Source organism: Mandrillus leucophaeus, unplaced genomic scaffold (genome assembly GCF_000951045.1).
Source record: "Mandrillus leucophaeus isolate KB7577 unplaced genomic scaffold, Mleu.le_1.0 Scaffold1175, whole genome shotgun sequence".
In the NCBI taxonomy this organism is placed as follows: Eukaryota; Metazoa; Chordata; class Mammalia; order Primates; family Cercopithecidae; genus Mandrillus; species Mandrillus leucophaeus.
Genome location: NW_012100043.1, coordinates 623692 through 640514, shown reverse-complemented (window position 1 = coordinate 640514; position 16823 = coordinate 623692). Strand labels below are relative to the sequence as shown.

At 34.8% G+C, this 16823-nt stretch overlaps 1 protein-coding gene across 1 annotated transcript; it reads right to left on the bottom strand.

Moving 5' to 3' along the window:
- Positions 1-10099: 10099 nt before the first annotated feature.
- PRR32 (proline rich 32) lies at positions 10100-12038 on the bottom strand. The gene is made up of 2 exons (XM_012001217.1): positions 11939-12038; positions 10100-11148 (listed from the first exon to the last, which is right to left on the bottom strand). The coding sequence occupies exons 1-2, from the start codon at positions 11956-11958 to the stop codon at positions 10272-10274; spliced, it is 897 nt and encodes a 298-aa protein (XP_011856607.1). The 5' UTR covers positions 11959-12038; the 3' UTR covers positions 10100-10271.
- Positions 12039-16823: the final 4785 nt, after the last annotated feature.

Below are 16823 nucleotides of genomic sequence, written 5' to 3'. Positions count from 1 at the left end.
GTGCCTAACATTTTATATTTATGCTTACTTTCTGCTCACCTTGTCAATTAATAATGCAATTATAATATATGCACTTTCCTCTTCTGTATAACACACAGGCATGTACATAGCTTAAGGAGACAATTATAGAAATATGAAGGCTTTTACTTCTCCTCTACAAGACATTAATCATTATCCTGAGTGAAAATTTCAATACATTTTTAAAAGAGGAAATGCCATATTCATAGGATGAATAATAAATGTATTTGAACAAGATATTTCATGACCCACTTATTGAGGAAAATAACTATTGTGCAATTGAGTGCATTCATAGCCAATTAAATGGCCAGATACCTGATCATACTGATTAATTGAAGAATTTATCTAGGAGAATGGGTTAAGGCTCTGCCTTAAACCAATTCCACATTTCCTGTTATCAATGATTTTCAAAAAATATTTAAACTTCATTCCTTAACTCGATATAAGGACAAAAGTATGTTACTATCTTGAAGTGAACATTTTTCAAGTAGCATAGACTGTACTAATGGGCTAAAATCAACAAAAGAGTATTTAATGAGAGAAATATTAGGCCACCTGTATGTATAATTTTGAAGAATCAAACACATAGAGCAAGGGAAACTTTGCTCTCTAGCATCTCGAAATTATATAAGGCCTACATGCTTCATTTTACAATTATCTCAACCTAAGATATGATTGTATGTTGGTAGCCAAACAACCTAGTGATGGATGGTGGATAGTCTCTATAGATACTGGAGATGCTTGGTTATGAATCCAGAGAGTCTCTCTGAGTTTCAGTATATATATATATATTTTATGTTTTTAGTGTCCTGTTTCAGAAAGAAACAACCGTAATGATCAAATAAATGTTTGTTTTTAGTATTTGTAAGGGCACAACAAACAATATTAGTATATTCAATTTTCAGAATTTATATATTTGTTGTTACATTTCAAATAAAATGTACTGGGTAGTTTCTACTTAGTGGTCAAATAATATATAAGACTAGAAAGCCACACTGTACAGCGTTTATATTGTGGGCTGTACATGGAGACTTAGAAGGGAGTTCACATGGCTTCACTATTCACACATAGGGACATCACTCAGGCTTGGTTCTAAATAGTAAGGTAAGTAAAGGCTGTTCCTACAACTATAACTTTGGACTTGCACTTAGAATAAAATCCTAAGTTTGTATGCCCACAAGTCTTTCAACAGTCTGAACTAGCCTGTCTTTCCTACCTTACTATATGTTGTTCTTTTTTTTCCTCAATCCTTTAGCCAGTGTTCTTTCTTCTGTTCTTTGAATGCATCTGTGTATATACCGAGATTCATCTAATAGACACAAAACAGTTTAAAAATACATGTACTACATAGCAAGGGTGTGTAGAAAATGCAACTTAAGTAGCATGTAAGTAGGTTTGTCTAGGAAATTTTTTTAAAAATGTAAATACAATATATCAATGTTGTTTAAGTTAGCTATTTTCCATAGTTGTTATCATCATCTTTTACCATAGCTTCCTCAAAGCCAGTATTTCGGAACTAACCAATTTTAACTTTAAAAGGTCTTATTTATAACATTCTTTTATTGTGTTAGAAAAAATAAGATATCATGAATATTTATTTTTCATGAGAATCAGTGACAAGACAAAATATTGAGTAAATTTTGTTCCATTTTATTAGTGAGCAGGGTAGGCCAAACCAAAATGCCAGTTTGGTTCATTTAAAATAAAATTTGCCAAAATCTATGTTGTCGAGGGTGTGGGTAGACTGAAAGGGAATGTGAGGAGAAAATAAATTGAAGACACAGTACTGTAGCATGGTTTTGATTTAAGTGAACATTTTCTGAGCTTTATAGTTACCAAATCTTGCATATGGAAATTATAGTTGCTCTTAATCTGCTTTAGAAGACTGACGCAAATATTAAAAAGTAATGAACTTACAAGATTGTTTGTTAATTCTACATAAAAGCCCTAATTATACATCATTTCCTGCCTACAGCTAAACCCAAGAGACGTCTTCTAAGAAATTGTTAAATAAGCTTCTTCACTAGAAATGTGAATACAGCTGAATTGCATGATAAATTTCCATTTAAGGACTCCAGTGCTATCTCACCCTTAAAAAATAAAGAGAAAATAAATACAGGGAAAAAAAGGGCGTATTAATGTATTCAGGGAGCAAAATTATTTTGCTCATGGGAAGTACCTCATTAATATAATTACATCTGATTTCAACATATGTTTTAAAGGATAGATATTATAAGAATTATATTTACTCTATATTCGCAGGCTTATTATATTGAAAGCTTATTGTAAATTTCATTGTTATTACTTTTAATATTTTAATAGTATAAGTTAGAGCAGTAATTTTCCAAAGTATATTTAAAATGCTACCCTGGTGCTTGGGTTTCAGGGTTCTGGCTATACTTTTATATTATTTCTATTAAAGTGTTTGTTATACAGGTGCAGGAGAGATGCTTTATGGGTTTTTTCCTTTGTAGAAATATCATTAAAGCAACTGCCTCTTATCGATTTTATTTTTAATTTACTTTTTCATACGAATCCATTTTCCACGTCTAATGGTAGCTTTTAGCAGGTAATTTACAGGTGAGAACCTGCTAGTCTTTGATCATTTGCTGGGCCTGTTGAATGGCAATTACGCTTTAATTCTATAAACCCTGAAAATGTGGTTTTTTTTTTTTTAAACTAGCATTATAATCTTTAACAATTTTACAGTCTTATTGGATATAAAGGTGTTTGGAGTCATTGGTTATTAACCTGAGAGAAAATTAGTATCTACGGTTTCTGTGGAGAAATTAGAAAAAGGCACTCACTCTGGGCAGATAAATTAGAAAAATTTGCCCTCCCTCGGGTACACTGCTTAGCAAGCAGAGTATAAGCTTAATTTCAGCCCCCATTTGTACCTCTAGGCAACATTGTGCAGAGTACTAACTGTGCAACCACTGTGGTACAGCCCAGATTCCATTTTTTTTTGCTCAGATTCCTGGTTCCTAGCCTGTCCTGGCCAGCCATAATCTATTGATGCTCAATGCCTGTGAACACAGGTGTAAAACTAAATATCAAGTCCTTGCCCTCATTTTGCCAAGCATAAAGAAATAAAAGTTTGCAATTGTATGGTGCTGCTCAGTTTGTCTTACATAAACTTTTTGACATAGACTTCTGTAGCTACTCTCATCACACCTGATTTATTTTCACTTTTTCTGGGTGCTCATTTATTTATAATTATGGATATACAATATCTATAGCATTTTTTTCTATTGTAACTTAATTGTTTCTATTTGAAATATTGAAATCATTAAAATGTAAAGCTGAAAGATACATTAGACTTTATATATTATTATCTCCTTTTTATCACAACTCTAAAGTTTAATTGAAATAGTAAAAATTATTATTATAGAACTTTAAAAATATAGATAAGTAAAAAGAAGAAAACTGAATATTTCCAGACTCTTTTCAAACATTTTTTACTTAAAATGTATGTAGAAGGTTTCATTTTTTAAAATTGTATCTGTCTGTTATTGTTCTGATGGTGACATTAGGTATTCTATTATCTGATTTTACCACAATTTTAATTAGACCATTATCTGTTTAGGAATATTTAGTTTACTCCTGACCTTTTTGCTGTCATAATAGGCATATTGTAAGCTAAGACTAACATATTGTATCTAAACCTCTATTGATATCCATGATTATTTCCTCAGACTAAACTCCAACAAGTGGAATTTTTAGATAAAAAATATTACAATTTTAAGGTGTTTGTTTCAACTTGCTCTCAATAGAAGTTCTACTATTTTTTCTCTCACAGATAGTATATGAAAGCACTCATTTGCCTAAATCTTTTCTAACAATAAACGTAATTACATGAAATAAACTTTTCCATTTTGATAGATAAGAAATTGTGTTTATTAATTTAATTTTCATTTATCAACTTATGTGTTTATTGGTTATTTTTATTTCTTATTTTGTAAATTATCTTTTGTGTTATTAATTCATTTTTCTATAGAGATATATAACTTTTCTTATTGACTCAGTAAATAATTTATATATTAAGAATATTTAAACCTTTTTCTAAATACATTGCAACTTTTCCCTCAGTTTGCCATTTGCTCTTCAATCTGTTTATGGCAATTTGGCACAATTTTAGAAAATAGTATGTTCTTACGTGATTTATTTTTGTAAAAAGAAAGGTCAAGACTACATCAATATTTATCTAGTTCTTATATTGTCTTCTTGTATTAATGGAGAGTTTCCTCTTACCATGTACATATATCTTTAATATATTTAAAATGCATTTTAAAATGTAGTTTAACGAGAAGATTCTGATTCCACCACATAGTAACATTTTGTTTTTAGTCAAATCACTAAATCTTCGAAGTCTCAGTTTTTCTATCTGTAAATTGAGGACCTATCAGACCAACAGAAGAGGTGGAAATTCTAAATAAAGACTCATTAGCATATGAGAACCCACTGATCCATAAAGAGTATACCTTCTGTTACTGGTAAAAAATTAATTTTCTGTTAGTAATCAGTTACTTCCACAGTTGTTTATTTCATTTTAATTTTCTATTGCACCCTAGGGAGAGTATTTATTGAATGTATTTTACATTTAATAAAGGCAGATTGAATAAATAATTTTAAAGCCCATAGATTCCTTGCTTTATACTTTGTTATGTTTGCTTGTTTGTTTTGGCTAGAAAAGCCTAAGACTCAAAATTGAATGACTTTTTACCAGTTTTCAGTCAAGGGTTGATTTTCCTTTGCAGCCTCCATTGCTGGCCATGTTAAAAGAATAACATCAAGTTAAGTATAAAGAACAACATTTAGGCATTGTAATTACCACTTTCCTTATATAACTTCACTTCATATACAATGAATAAAGGAGAAATGAGCTTTTACACTGTTTTGAAATGACATGTTCATGGGTTCATTCTACTCGTAAGGTTAGCAACATTAACTAATTATAAACTTGGACACTTTGGGATGCATACAAATTGCAACTGATTTGTGAAAATATCTAGTACTGAAGCTGTAACAGTTCATATAAACCCTAAGGAGATTATTTTTAAACTCGTATTGTTTTCTAGACATGGAATTATCCATGGTTTTACTGATGATCTTTATAGACTATCTCATAGGTAGTTTTAAACTATGAAACATTATGTTGGACTATTTTTCTCCAGATGTGACTAATTACTAATACATTTTTAAAACTACTCTATTTATAGATAATCAACCTTTTATTTAGATCATTAAATACTGCCTTCACTTATTTATTATAGAATGCATTGCTAATTAGCTATCAAGTATCAATGAGGATTAATAAAATGAATTTTTTACCAAAAGTAGGTATGAATATTCCCCTGGTGAACATAATAGATTACTTGTTTTCTGGATAAAGTGTGCTTAAATAATGTCAGCAATTCTACCTAAGAAATTATAATTTTGTGGGGAGGAATAAAAGACAAAATTAGAAAATCATCAGTGTACCTCACCAGAGGAAAGTTATTAAAGTTTAAATTTAAAAAATGAAGATCTGGTATATTTGAGAACTTTAAGGAAAACATGTTCTTGTTTGAGCCCAATTCATTGCATACCCACATCACTAACGAAGTTAACCTGGATGATGATGTGTGTGTTTGTCTAGGCTTGTTTGGTGGATTAATGAAACCTAAACCAGAAAGTGTTTCCAGTTTGGCATAGGGAATGTGAGATTGACTGCTATCTAAGGAGAGATATTTATAGGAAGGAATGAAGCAGTGGTGATGAATTCACTTTTAAGAAGACTGGATAATATTTCTCTAATCACCTCATACCCACGCCCTCAAATCTGTGGCTTTTGCACATAGATTTTTCTGTCATGAAACATTTAATACGTAACACTACCTTTTTTCAAACCACCTCACCCTTTTTCCTCTGGATTATATTCTGCCATATCCAAATTTATTATTTTTCCCATAGTATTTCCAATTTGCAGCTGCTTCCTGTTCTAAAGAATTTTGTATCTTCTCAACTGACTGTGTCCCTACCCCCTCTATTTTTAATCTTCAGTCTTTCTCCATCTGTTCTTCTCTTAGTCACATGTGCAAACACCATCCATCAATTCCCCCATACTCCCTGTGCTACTTTACCTCTGAGTCACAGTTTTTATAATCGAGGTGTTTGATGAATCAGTTACAAATATAATTTTCCAAGCAAATTTTATGATCAAGCATGATTAGATGGATAAAGTCCTTTGTTGCAGGATTGATGCATTTATGGGCTTTATTTATATTGTTTTATTTTACATGAGGAAGGGAATTTTCAGAGTTGAGGAAAAATATAGTTTACCTGTATAAAATAATACAGCACACCCTTTCATTCCCAAAAAGAAATAGCCAAGTCACTTTCATAAAAGTAAGTTTAACTGAGAGGTTTTGTTTTTGAGAAATGCAAACACTGGAAAGTTTTTCTGAATGACAGTAAAGTCCTCAAAGGTGGGTGAGAAAGTGCATTTATTTAATCATTGCTTAGCAAGAGTAGCACCTTCTCAAGCACTTAAGAGAAAGATTGCATGATGAAGCACAATTTCTCTAACTTCTCAAATCTAGACTTGATTTGATAAATGCTATACATTATTATTATAAGACAACAAGTAATATCACCAAAGAGAAAAAGATGAACTGTTTTACTTAATTCAGTCTTATCTCCTTATCTTTCTATGGGAATATCACTCAATCCATCTCATTATAAAGAAGACATTTAAGGTTTTGTGGTAGCTATGAAATTAGCCTTTGACCTGACATTATGTTTTTTACCTGTATAAAATGTATTTTGACTCTGTCTTTGGCTCATTTGTCTTGAAATAGGGTCATTTTACATAGCCCATTATTTAGGGACTTTAAAAATTATCTCTCAGTAACAATGAATAATGCACAGCCATTGTTATAGTACTACATAATAGTTATGGAATGATTTTCTTCTCTCCCATTATATATATGCTACCCAGTTATTTAGTGACAACCTCACAGTGAGCCTCTTGTTTCATGGTGGAGAAAGATAGCACTGTGATTTCAACCTTAAGACTCCAGTGAAAATAAATAATTTGGTCCTGTTTAGTTTTTTTGTTGTAATAATTCTCAGAAGAATGAGGCATAATGTTAATGGCATTCTAGTTTATGAAAGACTATAAACTTTAAATATTTCATAACTTTGAACTTCAACCTTTTCAGTATTCTGCACTTTCATTGGCTGTATGTGTACCTTTTGCACCCATGCTACAGAAGTTGTAAACAGTGAAAAATAGAAATGGCTAATGAATCATACTGTAGACATGTAAAAGGTCAGTGTTGTAGAGTTTATTATTATCTTCTAGAGAATATATAGGACATTAAAATTCTGATGCTACAGTCTTGTGACAAGGAATATAATGAGAACTATAAATAATAAACAGTATAACATGAATCTTCTTGTGACAATGATTATAGCTTCAAATAGGAAATACTTAACCCGTTATCATTATTACCAGAAGAAAGGACTACTTTGTTGATGTTCGTCTTTCTCTTTTGTGACTAGAATCTGTTTAAGCCACAGAGAATAAAAATAAATAATATATATTCAAGAGTGTTGAATACGTTACTTTATGAGTGCTTTCCAAAATGAATATCATGTTATGGTTTAGGATTAATATGGATCACATTCTACCAGAATAATTTTTAAAAGCAACTTTAAAGTGACTTGTTTGTTTAAAAACAGATGTTTTGCTGTCATTCAGGATACTGTCACGTGTGATAACAAAGTAATACAGTATTTCCATGCAGAAGCCATGTATAAACAAAAATATTTGCATTACATTTGCATTTAATAGCAGGATTCCAGGCTTATTTCATGCTTGCATCCATTGAAACTGGTTATATAGGCACAGAACTCTTCATAAACTAAAGAAAACATATTTATCCTGCACCTCAGAGGTATAAATAAAACTTTGGTGTCTCAATTTGCTAATAGGTATTCATTATTGCTTACTATTGGTATTCAGTGTTTAGACATGACATAGAATATATTTTAAAAAAACACACACAGGGTGAGGAAAGAGAAAAGAGAGTTGAAAAGGAGCCAATTGTATTGATGTCACTTGCTTGTTCTAGTCAATTCGTCATGGATTTCTTTAATTAATTGTAAGTTAAGTTTTTCTGAGCGTTGATCTGAGCTACTTACTTCCTTTGAGCAGGAAAACGAATCCTGTCCTGCTGTCAATTACACCTTTCGGCAACTCTCTAGGGACGTAGCACTACCATTGACATGATGACTTGATTTCTTCTCCAAACATCTTTAAACATCTGGCTCCAAAGATATTTTGATGACCTACTTCTCTGTTCATAAGGATTAAAATTCAATAAATATTTAGTACACTAGGACTAAGCTACCTTATCATGAGCAGCTGTACAAAGATGTGCTGAATACTTCTGTTCAATCCACCAGAGTGAATTGGTGGAATCATGCCAGTTTCAGGAAATACATGGGGTGAGAGGAATTCTATCAGGCACTATCTAGATATTCCTGCTAAACCTTAGAATACCACCTGTACATTTAGAATGACTTATTATTTTTTCTAACAAAAAAAGAAACTTAATGAATCTATGTGTCCTTCTCACCAGAGTAGAAATGACTCTTTGTTGGTGCTAAAAATTCATTATTAGTTTTTGTCTCTGGCAGGTTTTTTCAACCTCTGTCTAACTGGTTAAATCACCTACAGTATCAGCACAGAATATTAAAAATGCTTATTTGAAGAAACATCCTCTTCAGACATTTCTAGTTGACTGGTTGTTCATGTACAATGGCACTATGTTTTAGGTCATTTACTATATAGTGAATTGTTATACAGCTGTCAAAATGTACATCCTTTCACACTGCATGCTGCATTCTTATTTTTGTTACTTGAAATTTTAAAAGCTCCCATCTGAACATTTTGATAATCTCTCAGAACCATCATTATAATGGGGTGCTGTAACAAATTATGAGGAATACAAACACAGCAGTATCTGAGAAAAATATTTCCATGTGAGTAAAGTATTTTCATTTGCACTTCAAAGTTTTGAGCATATAGTGATATGGTTTGGCTGTGTTCTCACCCAAATCTCATCTTGAATAGTAGTTCCCATAGTCCCCATGTGTCTGTCTTGGGAAGGATCCACTGGGAGGTAATTGAATCATGGGGGCAGTTATCTTTATGCTGTTCTCGTGATAATGAGTGAGTTCTCACAAGATCTGTCAGTTTTATAAGTGCCTCCCCGACCTTCACTCTGCACTTTTCTTTCCTGCTGCCATGTAAAGAAGTACGTGTTTGCTTCCCGTTCTGCCCTAATTGTAATTTTCCTGAGGCCTCCCAGCCACGTGGAACTGTAAGTCAATTAAACCTCTTTTCTTTATAAATTACCCAGTCTTGAGTATGTCTTTATTAGCAGTGTGGGAATGGACTAACACATATAGTAAGCTCTTTGTTGAGACAAAGGGTGAAAGGATCAGTCCCGTTCCACCTTGATTTTGAACTCTTATTGAGCCAGAGCTATATATACTATGTAATTAGCAACAAGGAAAAGTTGAAACACAAACACCAGTTCGTGTTGAAGCAGTGGTCTAAGAATATGCTTCCATCTTCCCTCCTCCTACTTTCCTGACTTTTCAACTTGGTTCTGCCTGTGACTGCTAAATGTTGACTCTATTACTCTCACCTCAATCTCATCTGGCTTCTTTTACCATTTGTTCATTTTTCTCTATTATCTGGACTTTGGGCTGCCTTTATGAACCTTTTCTTAATTAAGCCATCCAGTTCTGAGCACCCCTTAGAGTCTTGGGTAAATAGAGATTCCCCAATCTAGCCTTGGCCTAGGAAGAACCTAACCACCCTTCCCCAGTCACACTACAAGACAACTCAGTAGAAAATAGTAACAGTCATTTAACTAAGCTATTTAGAAAACACTGACAGGGTTGTTTCTGCTTTAATTACTTAAAGATAAAATACAAAATCCAAGGCTTTGGTTCCTGCGGTGGTATTTTGAAAAATAATTTACAACATTTCAAAGTTTACAATCTTTATTGAATCTCCAGTATGTAGGGCACATTAGTGCTTAACAGAGTGTGGGAGAGTACGAGGCTTCAAACAGGGCACATTCGTGCTAAACAGAGTGTGGACGGGTACGAGGTTTCAAATATAAAAGCATATATGAATAACTTTCACCTCTCACCTCTTTCCACAACCCTTTTTTCATCCTTCCTTTTTGCCATCAGCTGTGCTCTCTGTTGGGTGATGCAGGAGCTGGCATTCCCCCAGAATGGAAATGGACAAAATAAGAAGGCAGTGGAGGATGAAATATTGGAGGAGGAGCAAAAGGAAGAAGCATAGCAATAAATGGATTGAAAATCGGAGGTCGAGGAGGGATGAAACAATGAGCAGTAGAGCAAGGAGGTAAACCTGGAGTACTGGAAGACAACGGGATAGGCCTTGGCCAATTATGCATGGGGTGGCATGGGTCCCTGAGTGGGAAAGAAACATGAGCCAGCTTTCCTCTGCAGGCTATTCGTGTATTTCTGGGAGGCACCTCCATTACTATCCCTGATCTAAGGGTGGTAATATGTGAAGGGCCTCTCACTTGTGGGCCCCTGGGTGAACAGAACCCTTTACCTCGTGGCAAAGCCACGTACAACCTTGCATTATTACTCCCTCTCTCAGTGCCCTCATTGTTGACCTTTGTGCCCCCTACTATCAGTGCAGGAGGGCCGCCAGAGACTTCCCAGGACACATTAATAGCATCCTGTCCCTCCTGCCTCCAGCCTGCCAGTGCATCAGAGCTATTTACTTCTGCTGTTGCTAGGGACTCTTCTGCAACAGCAGGTGGTGGCCCATAGGGGTGTCTAAGAGCTCTCAAACTATGAACAGGAATGCAGGATCCTGTTCTCTCAGAGGGGCACTCCGGTTGCTCGCTAGCCAGATCAGTCAGCACATTGACGGAAGGTCTCAGCAGTACTTGAGGTAGACCCCAGGGCTCTGTGTCATCCTCCGGCTTGGAACTCAGACATTGCAGGGGCATATCGAAGTGCAGCTCCTGGTTCCCATTTTTGTCCACAGCTACTACCAAGGGTGAAGGGGCGTGCCCTCCAAGGCTTGCAAAAAAAGAAATCAAACAGCTAATAAAAATGAAAATGCAGTGACCAGAAAATAGGTAAAATATGTAATTGACTGAGCTCACTGAAATATACCAGGGAAAAAGGGAGTGCCCTCTCCCCTATGTGTAGCCAAATACTTGCTCAGTGCACTGGCCTCTTCCCAGGTGGCTTCTTTAGTACTAGGCTACAAGATTACCCTTCATGACTACTCAGTGACCTATTTCCTCATTTCCCCACCTCCACAAGGCAGCAAGGAAACTTAGAAGACGCACATAACTCAATAGTAAGCATATAATAGAAAATACCAGCTTTTTCAATTCTCTCTAGGATCTATGATTCACTAATCCTGGCATTCAGATTCTGGCAATATTGTTCTGGTATGTCTTCCAAAGTAAAATATATTTTTCTTCACAGAAGTCAAAGAAAAGTTAGTTATGTTAACAAACACAAGTTTCTCTTCTTGAGGTATCATTCAACACTCACACCAAATTTTGTTAAAAATTCCTTTCATTCAACCAGCACCACACCCTAGAGTAAGAATTTCCTCATGTTTAAACCCCACTGTTTAGACTAGGGCTTTGCAAATTTTCTTTCAAAATTACACTTCAAAGTTGCCACTCTTAAATCCAGTATTCTTCGTAACTAAATTTATATCCTTCAAGTTTTTGTCTCTGATTTCCTCCCACATTTCCTCCAATCCACTCATCCCTGTCCCAGTTATACAATAAAGCAATTCAAACTGACTTTGCCTTCAAAATTAAACAGTTGTACTCGGTTTTGTACTTACACGTTTTCAATACAAGCCATGCAGAAATTTGATCAGGATAGCTTTCCTGAGGTGGTGGAGATAACCCGCTGAACAGGCCAGCTCGGTCTGGAGAAATGACTCCTGCTTCTGCCTTAGAGGCTTGGCAACTCGAATGAAGCCAGGGACCAACTGCTTCTTTCTAGATTTGGAGTTATCTTTCTGGGGTTACCAGTTGCTAAGGAAGGGAGGGAGAAAAGGAGTGGGGAGGGGTGGGGATGAATCTGCGACACGCCTTTGAACTTAAATGTGGGACTGGTGTTTGCACAGTAGTAGATGGATGGTAAAGCCATTCACTACAATAATTCTGATGCAGGGCAGTTGGAAAGACAAATCGTTTCAAGAAAGATTTAGAAGAATCATGGAAGCGTGATATTTTTTAAAGAGTTATTTATGAAGTTTTAGTTTATACAAGGTAGTTGTCAAGTCTCCTCAAATCTGGAAACGCATTCAGCAGAGGACTGTGCCTAAAATTGTAATTTAAACTTCCAGTTTGGGGATGCATATTATTAACTTGATGGGGAACAAAAGTTTGGGGGCTAAATTGCTTTTCTATCTGTGAAGATGAAACAAGAACTCCTCTAAGAATCATTGTGACATTATTTTTTAGCCTCTCACGTTGCAGTTATATCCTTCGTCTTGCCTATTAGTTTATAAACTCTCTTTCTGTCTCTGTCTCTGTCTCCCTCTCTGTCTCTGTGTGTGTGTGTGTGTGTGTGTGTGTGTGTGTGTGTGTGTATTTCCTGTAATACAGCTCTGGAAGTTTCTCTCAAGTTGGGAGGGTCAGAATAAATGGCATAACAGTTATCATAAATTAATAAATATTAGCTCAGATTTGGCCTTTTAACTTTTTTGGCTAGGGAACTTTCTGTTTGTCCTGCCTAAATTTCATCCACCTCCCTTACTTTAAGCAAGTGTACTTTCCCAGCTTTCTTTTCTGCCATTGATCTACAGATTAATTGCTCTGAAATTACAACAACCATTCCATCATCCAAGATAACTAACGTTGCTCCAGGACAAAGCCATAAACTTGGCAAACCTGCCTAAATTTACATAAAATTTATGCTCTGCAGGCTAGACCTGGGAGATTGTGTCTTCCTTATTTTCAATATTAGCATATGCTGCTAAAGTTCAACAGTAATGTATATTTCTTTTCTCTTAAGGAAATATAACAGACTCAGACATCATGTGCTTCAATTTTTAGATATGTGGTGTCTGTGTATTTGTGTGTGAGAGAGAGAGAGAGAATAATGCATAAGTACAAAGTACTAATGTAAAGGAATGGTCACTATTGCAAATCAACACAACTCATATAGAAGTGACCTTTGGGGTCTCCAAGTTCACATCTTCCTGTCAGAGTGTGTTTTCTCCATCTATACAAGAAAGTGGCATGTTTCCAACACATTTTCTAGAAGAATCTGTTCACTTGCCTAGCATGGTTCACTATTAAGTAATCTCTTGATTCCCCAGATTCTGTTTCTATTCTTGCTTCAGTTTATTATGCACCTTGTCCTCATGTAAAAATAACAGTATTATTAGCAATATTATTGCTGTGGAGTGCTAAAGCTCTTTTACTTCTTGTCGTATCAGAGAGGAAATTGCAACTTGGGTTAATGCCTGCTAATAGTTGGCGAATCACATTTAGATAAATAGTTTCAGTATAATAGGTTGCATATTTTTTTCCTGATAATAGCAACAAAGCCTGAGGAATGTCTTTTGTTCTTATCCAATTATTATAATAATAAACTGTTTTTACCTAGAAATAGCTGTTTGGTAAGATATCATCTTAATTGGATTACATAAGAGTACGGTGTAATATAGGAACCAAATTGCTGGGGACAATGACAATGACCATGGCACTAAGAATTTTCCAAAGCCATGAAGTGTATAATTTATGGATATTACCTCATATTTTGTTTGTAACTTGTTTTCTCTTGTGCAAATAGTCCATATTTATTGAATTCCTACTGCATGCATTCACTAGTGTGTTAAGTGTTGATTTTACTAAAAAAGTTAAATACTCAATCCATATTGATTTCAGGGAATGTTCTAATTCTCTTGGGAGGCAAAGTAACATCTATAAAATTATTGAAAAATTGTATAATTGTATAAAAAATAGACACAGACCATTAGCTGCATGGTATAAGCTAAGACTGCAATAGAAATTCAGAAGAAGGAACTATAATTGTGGTTTAAAGTAGTTGTGACTCAGTTTATGTGGGATTAAAACTTCAGCTGTGTTTTGAGAAATGGATACAATATACATGGGCAGAAAAGGAGATGCCATTCTATGGGAAGAACAGTTATCAAAGTGGAAATAAAGAAAAAAATTTGGCATTTTGTAGTTCATATTTTAAATCAAAACTAGGGCTCATATTTGGCAGAAATAGAAATATAAAGTACCAATTAGACCCCTTAGAGATAGAGATCAATCAGATAATTCAAGAAGTTTTACCCATAAATAAATATTTGAAGACATTCAAATTTCAAAGTTAAAGAAAGCTATCTCAAAACCTACCTTTTTGCAAAAAGCTGTCAGGCTAACTCAATCATCCACCGAGCATTGAAAATTCAGTAATAAAGTATATGCCTTTTTCTTTACTTCATTTAAATAACAGCTTTGGGGAGGGAAACATGTGTAATGAAGGTTGAAGATTTGCCAAAAAGTAACCTAGTTGGCAAAGCAGCTGTTTTAGTCCATCTTCTGCTGCTATAACGTAATACTTGAGACTGGGTAATCTATAAACAAAAGAAATGTATTTTTCACAGTTTTAGAGGATGGAAAGTCCAATATCAAGGAGCTGGTTTCTGGCAAGGACCTTCTTGCTGTGGCATCCCATGACAAAAAGTGGAAGCACAAGGGAGTGAGAGAGAGCAAGGAAGAGAGGGCCAAACCCACTCTAGCAATACCAAACTCACTACTGCGTTATCAACATTAGTCTATTCATGAGAGTGGAGACCTCATGGTCTGATTCATCTTAATAGTCTCACCTCTTAATATTGTCACAATGGCAATTAAATTTCAACAAGAGTTTTGAAGGGGGCCTAAGAAGTAGCTAAGGTATAAAGTCCTTTCATTACCCATAGTCTCTTTATTCATGACACAGTTCCAGATACCATTGATGTACCTCTCAAGAAATTTTGATGACTGTATTGAAATACTAAGTAAGGTCTGTAGAAAGATATATTCACTTTTCCACAGCAATTATGACTTTAATAGAAATGTGATTGCTGGGCATGGTGGCATGCACATGTAATCCCAACCACTCAGGAGGCTGAGGCAGGAGGATGGATTGAGCCCAGTTGTTGGAGACAAGCCTGGGAAATATAATGAAACCCCATCTTAAATTTTTAAAAAAGTGTGATTGATCTACCAAAATTATGTTACTGTGGATTTTCTAAAGAAATTTTGCAGATGTGTAAATGAAGGCAAAGTATCATTTAAAATACATCCTTTCTCTTTTGCTTCAAATAAGAATTTAGGATATAAAGACATAAAGATGAATTTCTCTGTTTCCATCTAGCTTATAAGGAAATTGTCATGTTGTCCTCTGGGGAGACAGTCATCAGAAAATCCTATCCATTTGCTCACTTTCCAAATGTAATTTGGTTATGCATGTGAAAAACTCTCTAAGTTTATGATGTCCAAAAAGTGCTTCTGGCAGATATACCAGGTTTTTGAGGAGTCTGTAGCCATTTATTCCATGTATTAAAGCATGAGAATCGTGAAAGCATGATACTTTCCCAAAATGGGCCAGGCAGCATTATTCTATTACACAGTTATAGGCAGTAGTCCTGTCTTCTCTGCCACCAGCTGTCCTGCAAACTCTGTACGGTAATTGATGAGAATGAACAGGTGAGAGTGTGGCTATTTCACCACCAGTACTGGCAAAAGCAACTAACAATATATGCCTCACTGCTGGATCTAGCTGTATGAAGTTCAGTAGACTATTATTGCTTTTATGGAGTTTTTTGTTTCAGATTTAAATATTTACATATTTGTTTTAAGATGGGTAACATGGCAATTACTTCCAAATAGGTTATTTCCTTGTACAAATCAGAAGCTATCAGAAGTTTCCTCAACATATATCACTCATTTTTCTTGCTCTCATGGGGGTCAAAACCAGAAATTTAGTAGTAGCAGGGCAAGTGAGATGAAAATAAAAAAAGGAAGAAGCAAAAGAAAATCTATTTTTTTAACCACTTACTGTATACCAGACATTTCATATGCATTGTCTCATTTAATGGTCACAGCATACTTTTAAGGCAGCTATTATTATTATACTCATTTTATAAATGAGGAAGAAGAGAGTCAGGGAAAATAAGTAGAAGTTTCCCATGGTAGTAAATGACAAACAATGTTCAAATGCAGTCAATTTGACACCAAAGCCAATATTTCATTCATTTAACCACGTGGCCTCCAAATTATAGTTCTAGGTCAATCACAAAAGTGGATCAGATAAAAACATGTGTACCAAATATAGGTTTAGGTTTTTTTTTTAATGCATGGACTCTTTGACACTCATCCAAAGGTAGTTCTGCAATGAAGAAATCATCCAAGCTATAATGCTCACATCCCAGAAAGTCTGCCTCCACAGGGATGTGGCAAGTGATTGAAGTGTTAGTTAATAATGCAGCAAGGTGGTGAGGACTGAAAACACTGTCTTGGAGCAATTGGGGTGGGGGACAGATAATAGGAATTGGTTATAGGACAGCATCAATGACCATTACTGAGGAACTAATAGCAATATGAGCCCAACATTATCGATATTAAGATTTAATTAATGTTGAGCTCTTGAGCTGAACATATAGAAGATATAGGGTTCCCCATATTATTTCCAGGGTACTCTGTGTGTGTATGTGGGGG

Excerpts from the sequence above, each read along its gene's own strand:
- PRR32 (XM_012001217.1), bottom strand. The coding sequence starts at position 11,958 with ATGGCTTGTATTGAAAACGT. Across the intron at positions 11,149-11,938 it reads ATGGCTTGTATTGAAAACGT|CCTTGGAGGGCACGCCCCTT; the intron begins GTAAGTACAAAA and ends TTTTTTTGCAAG.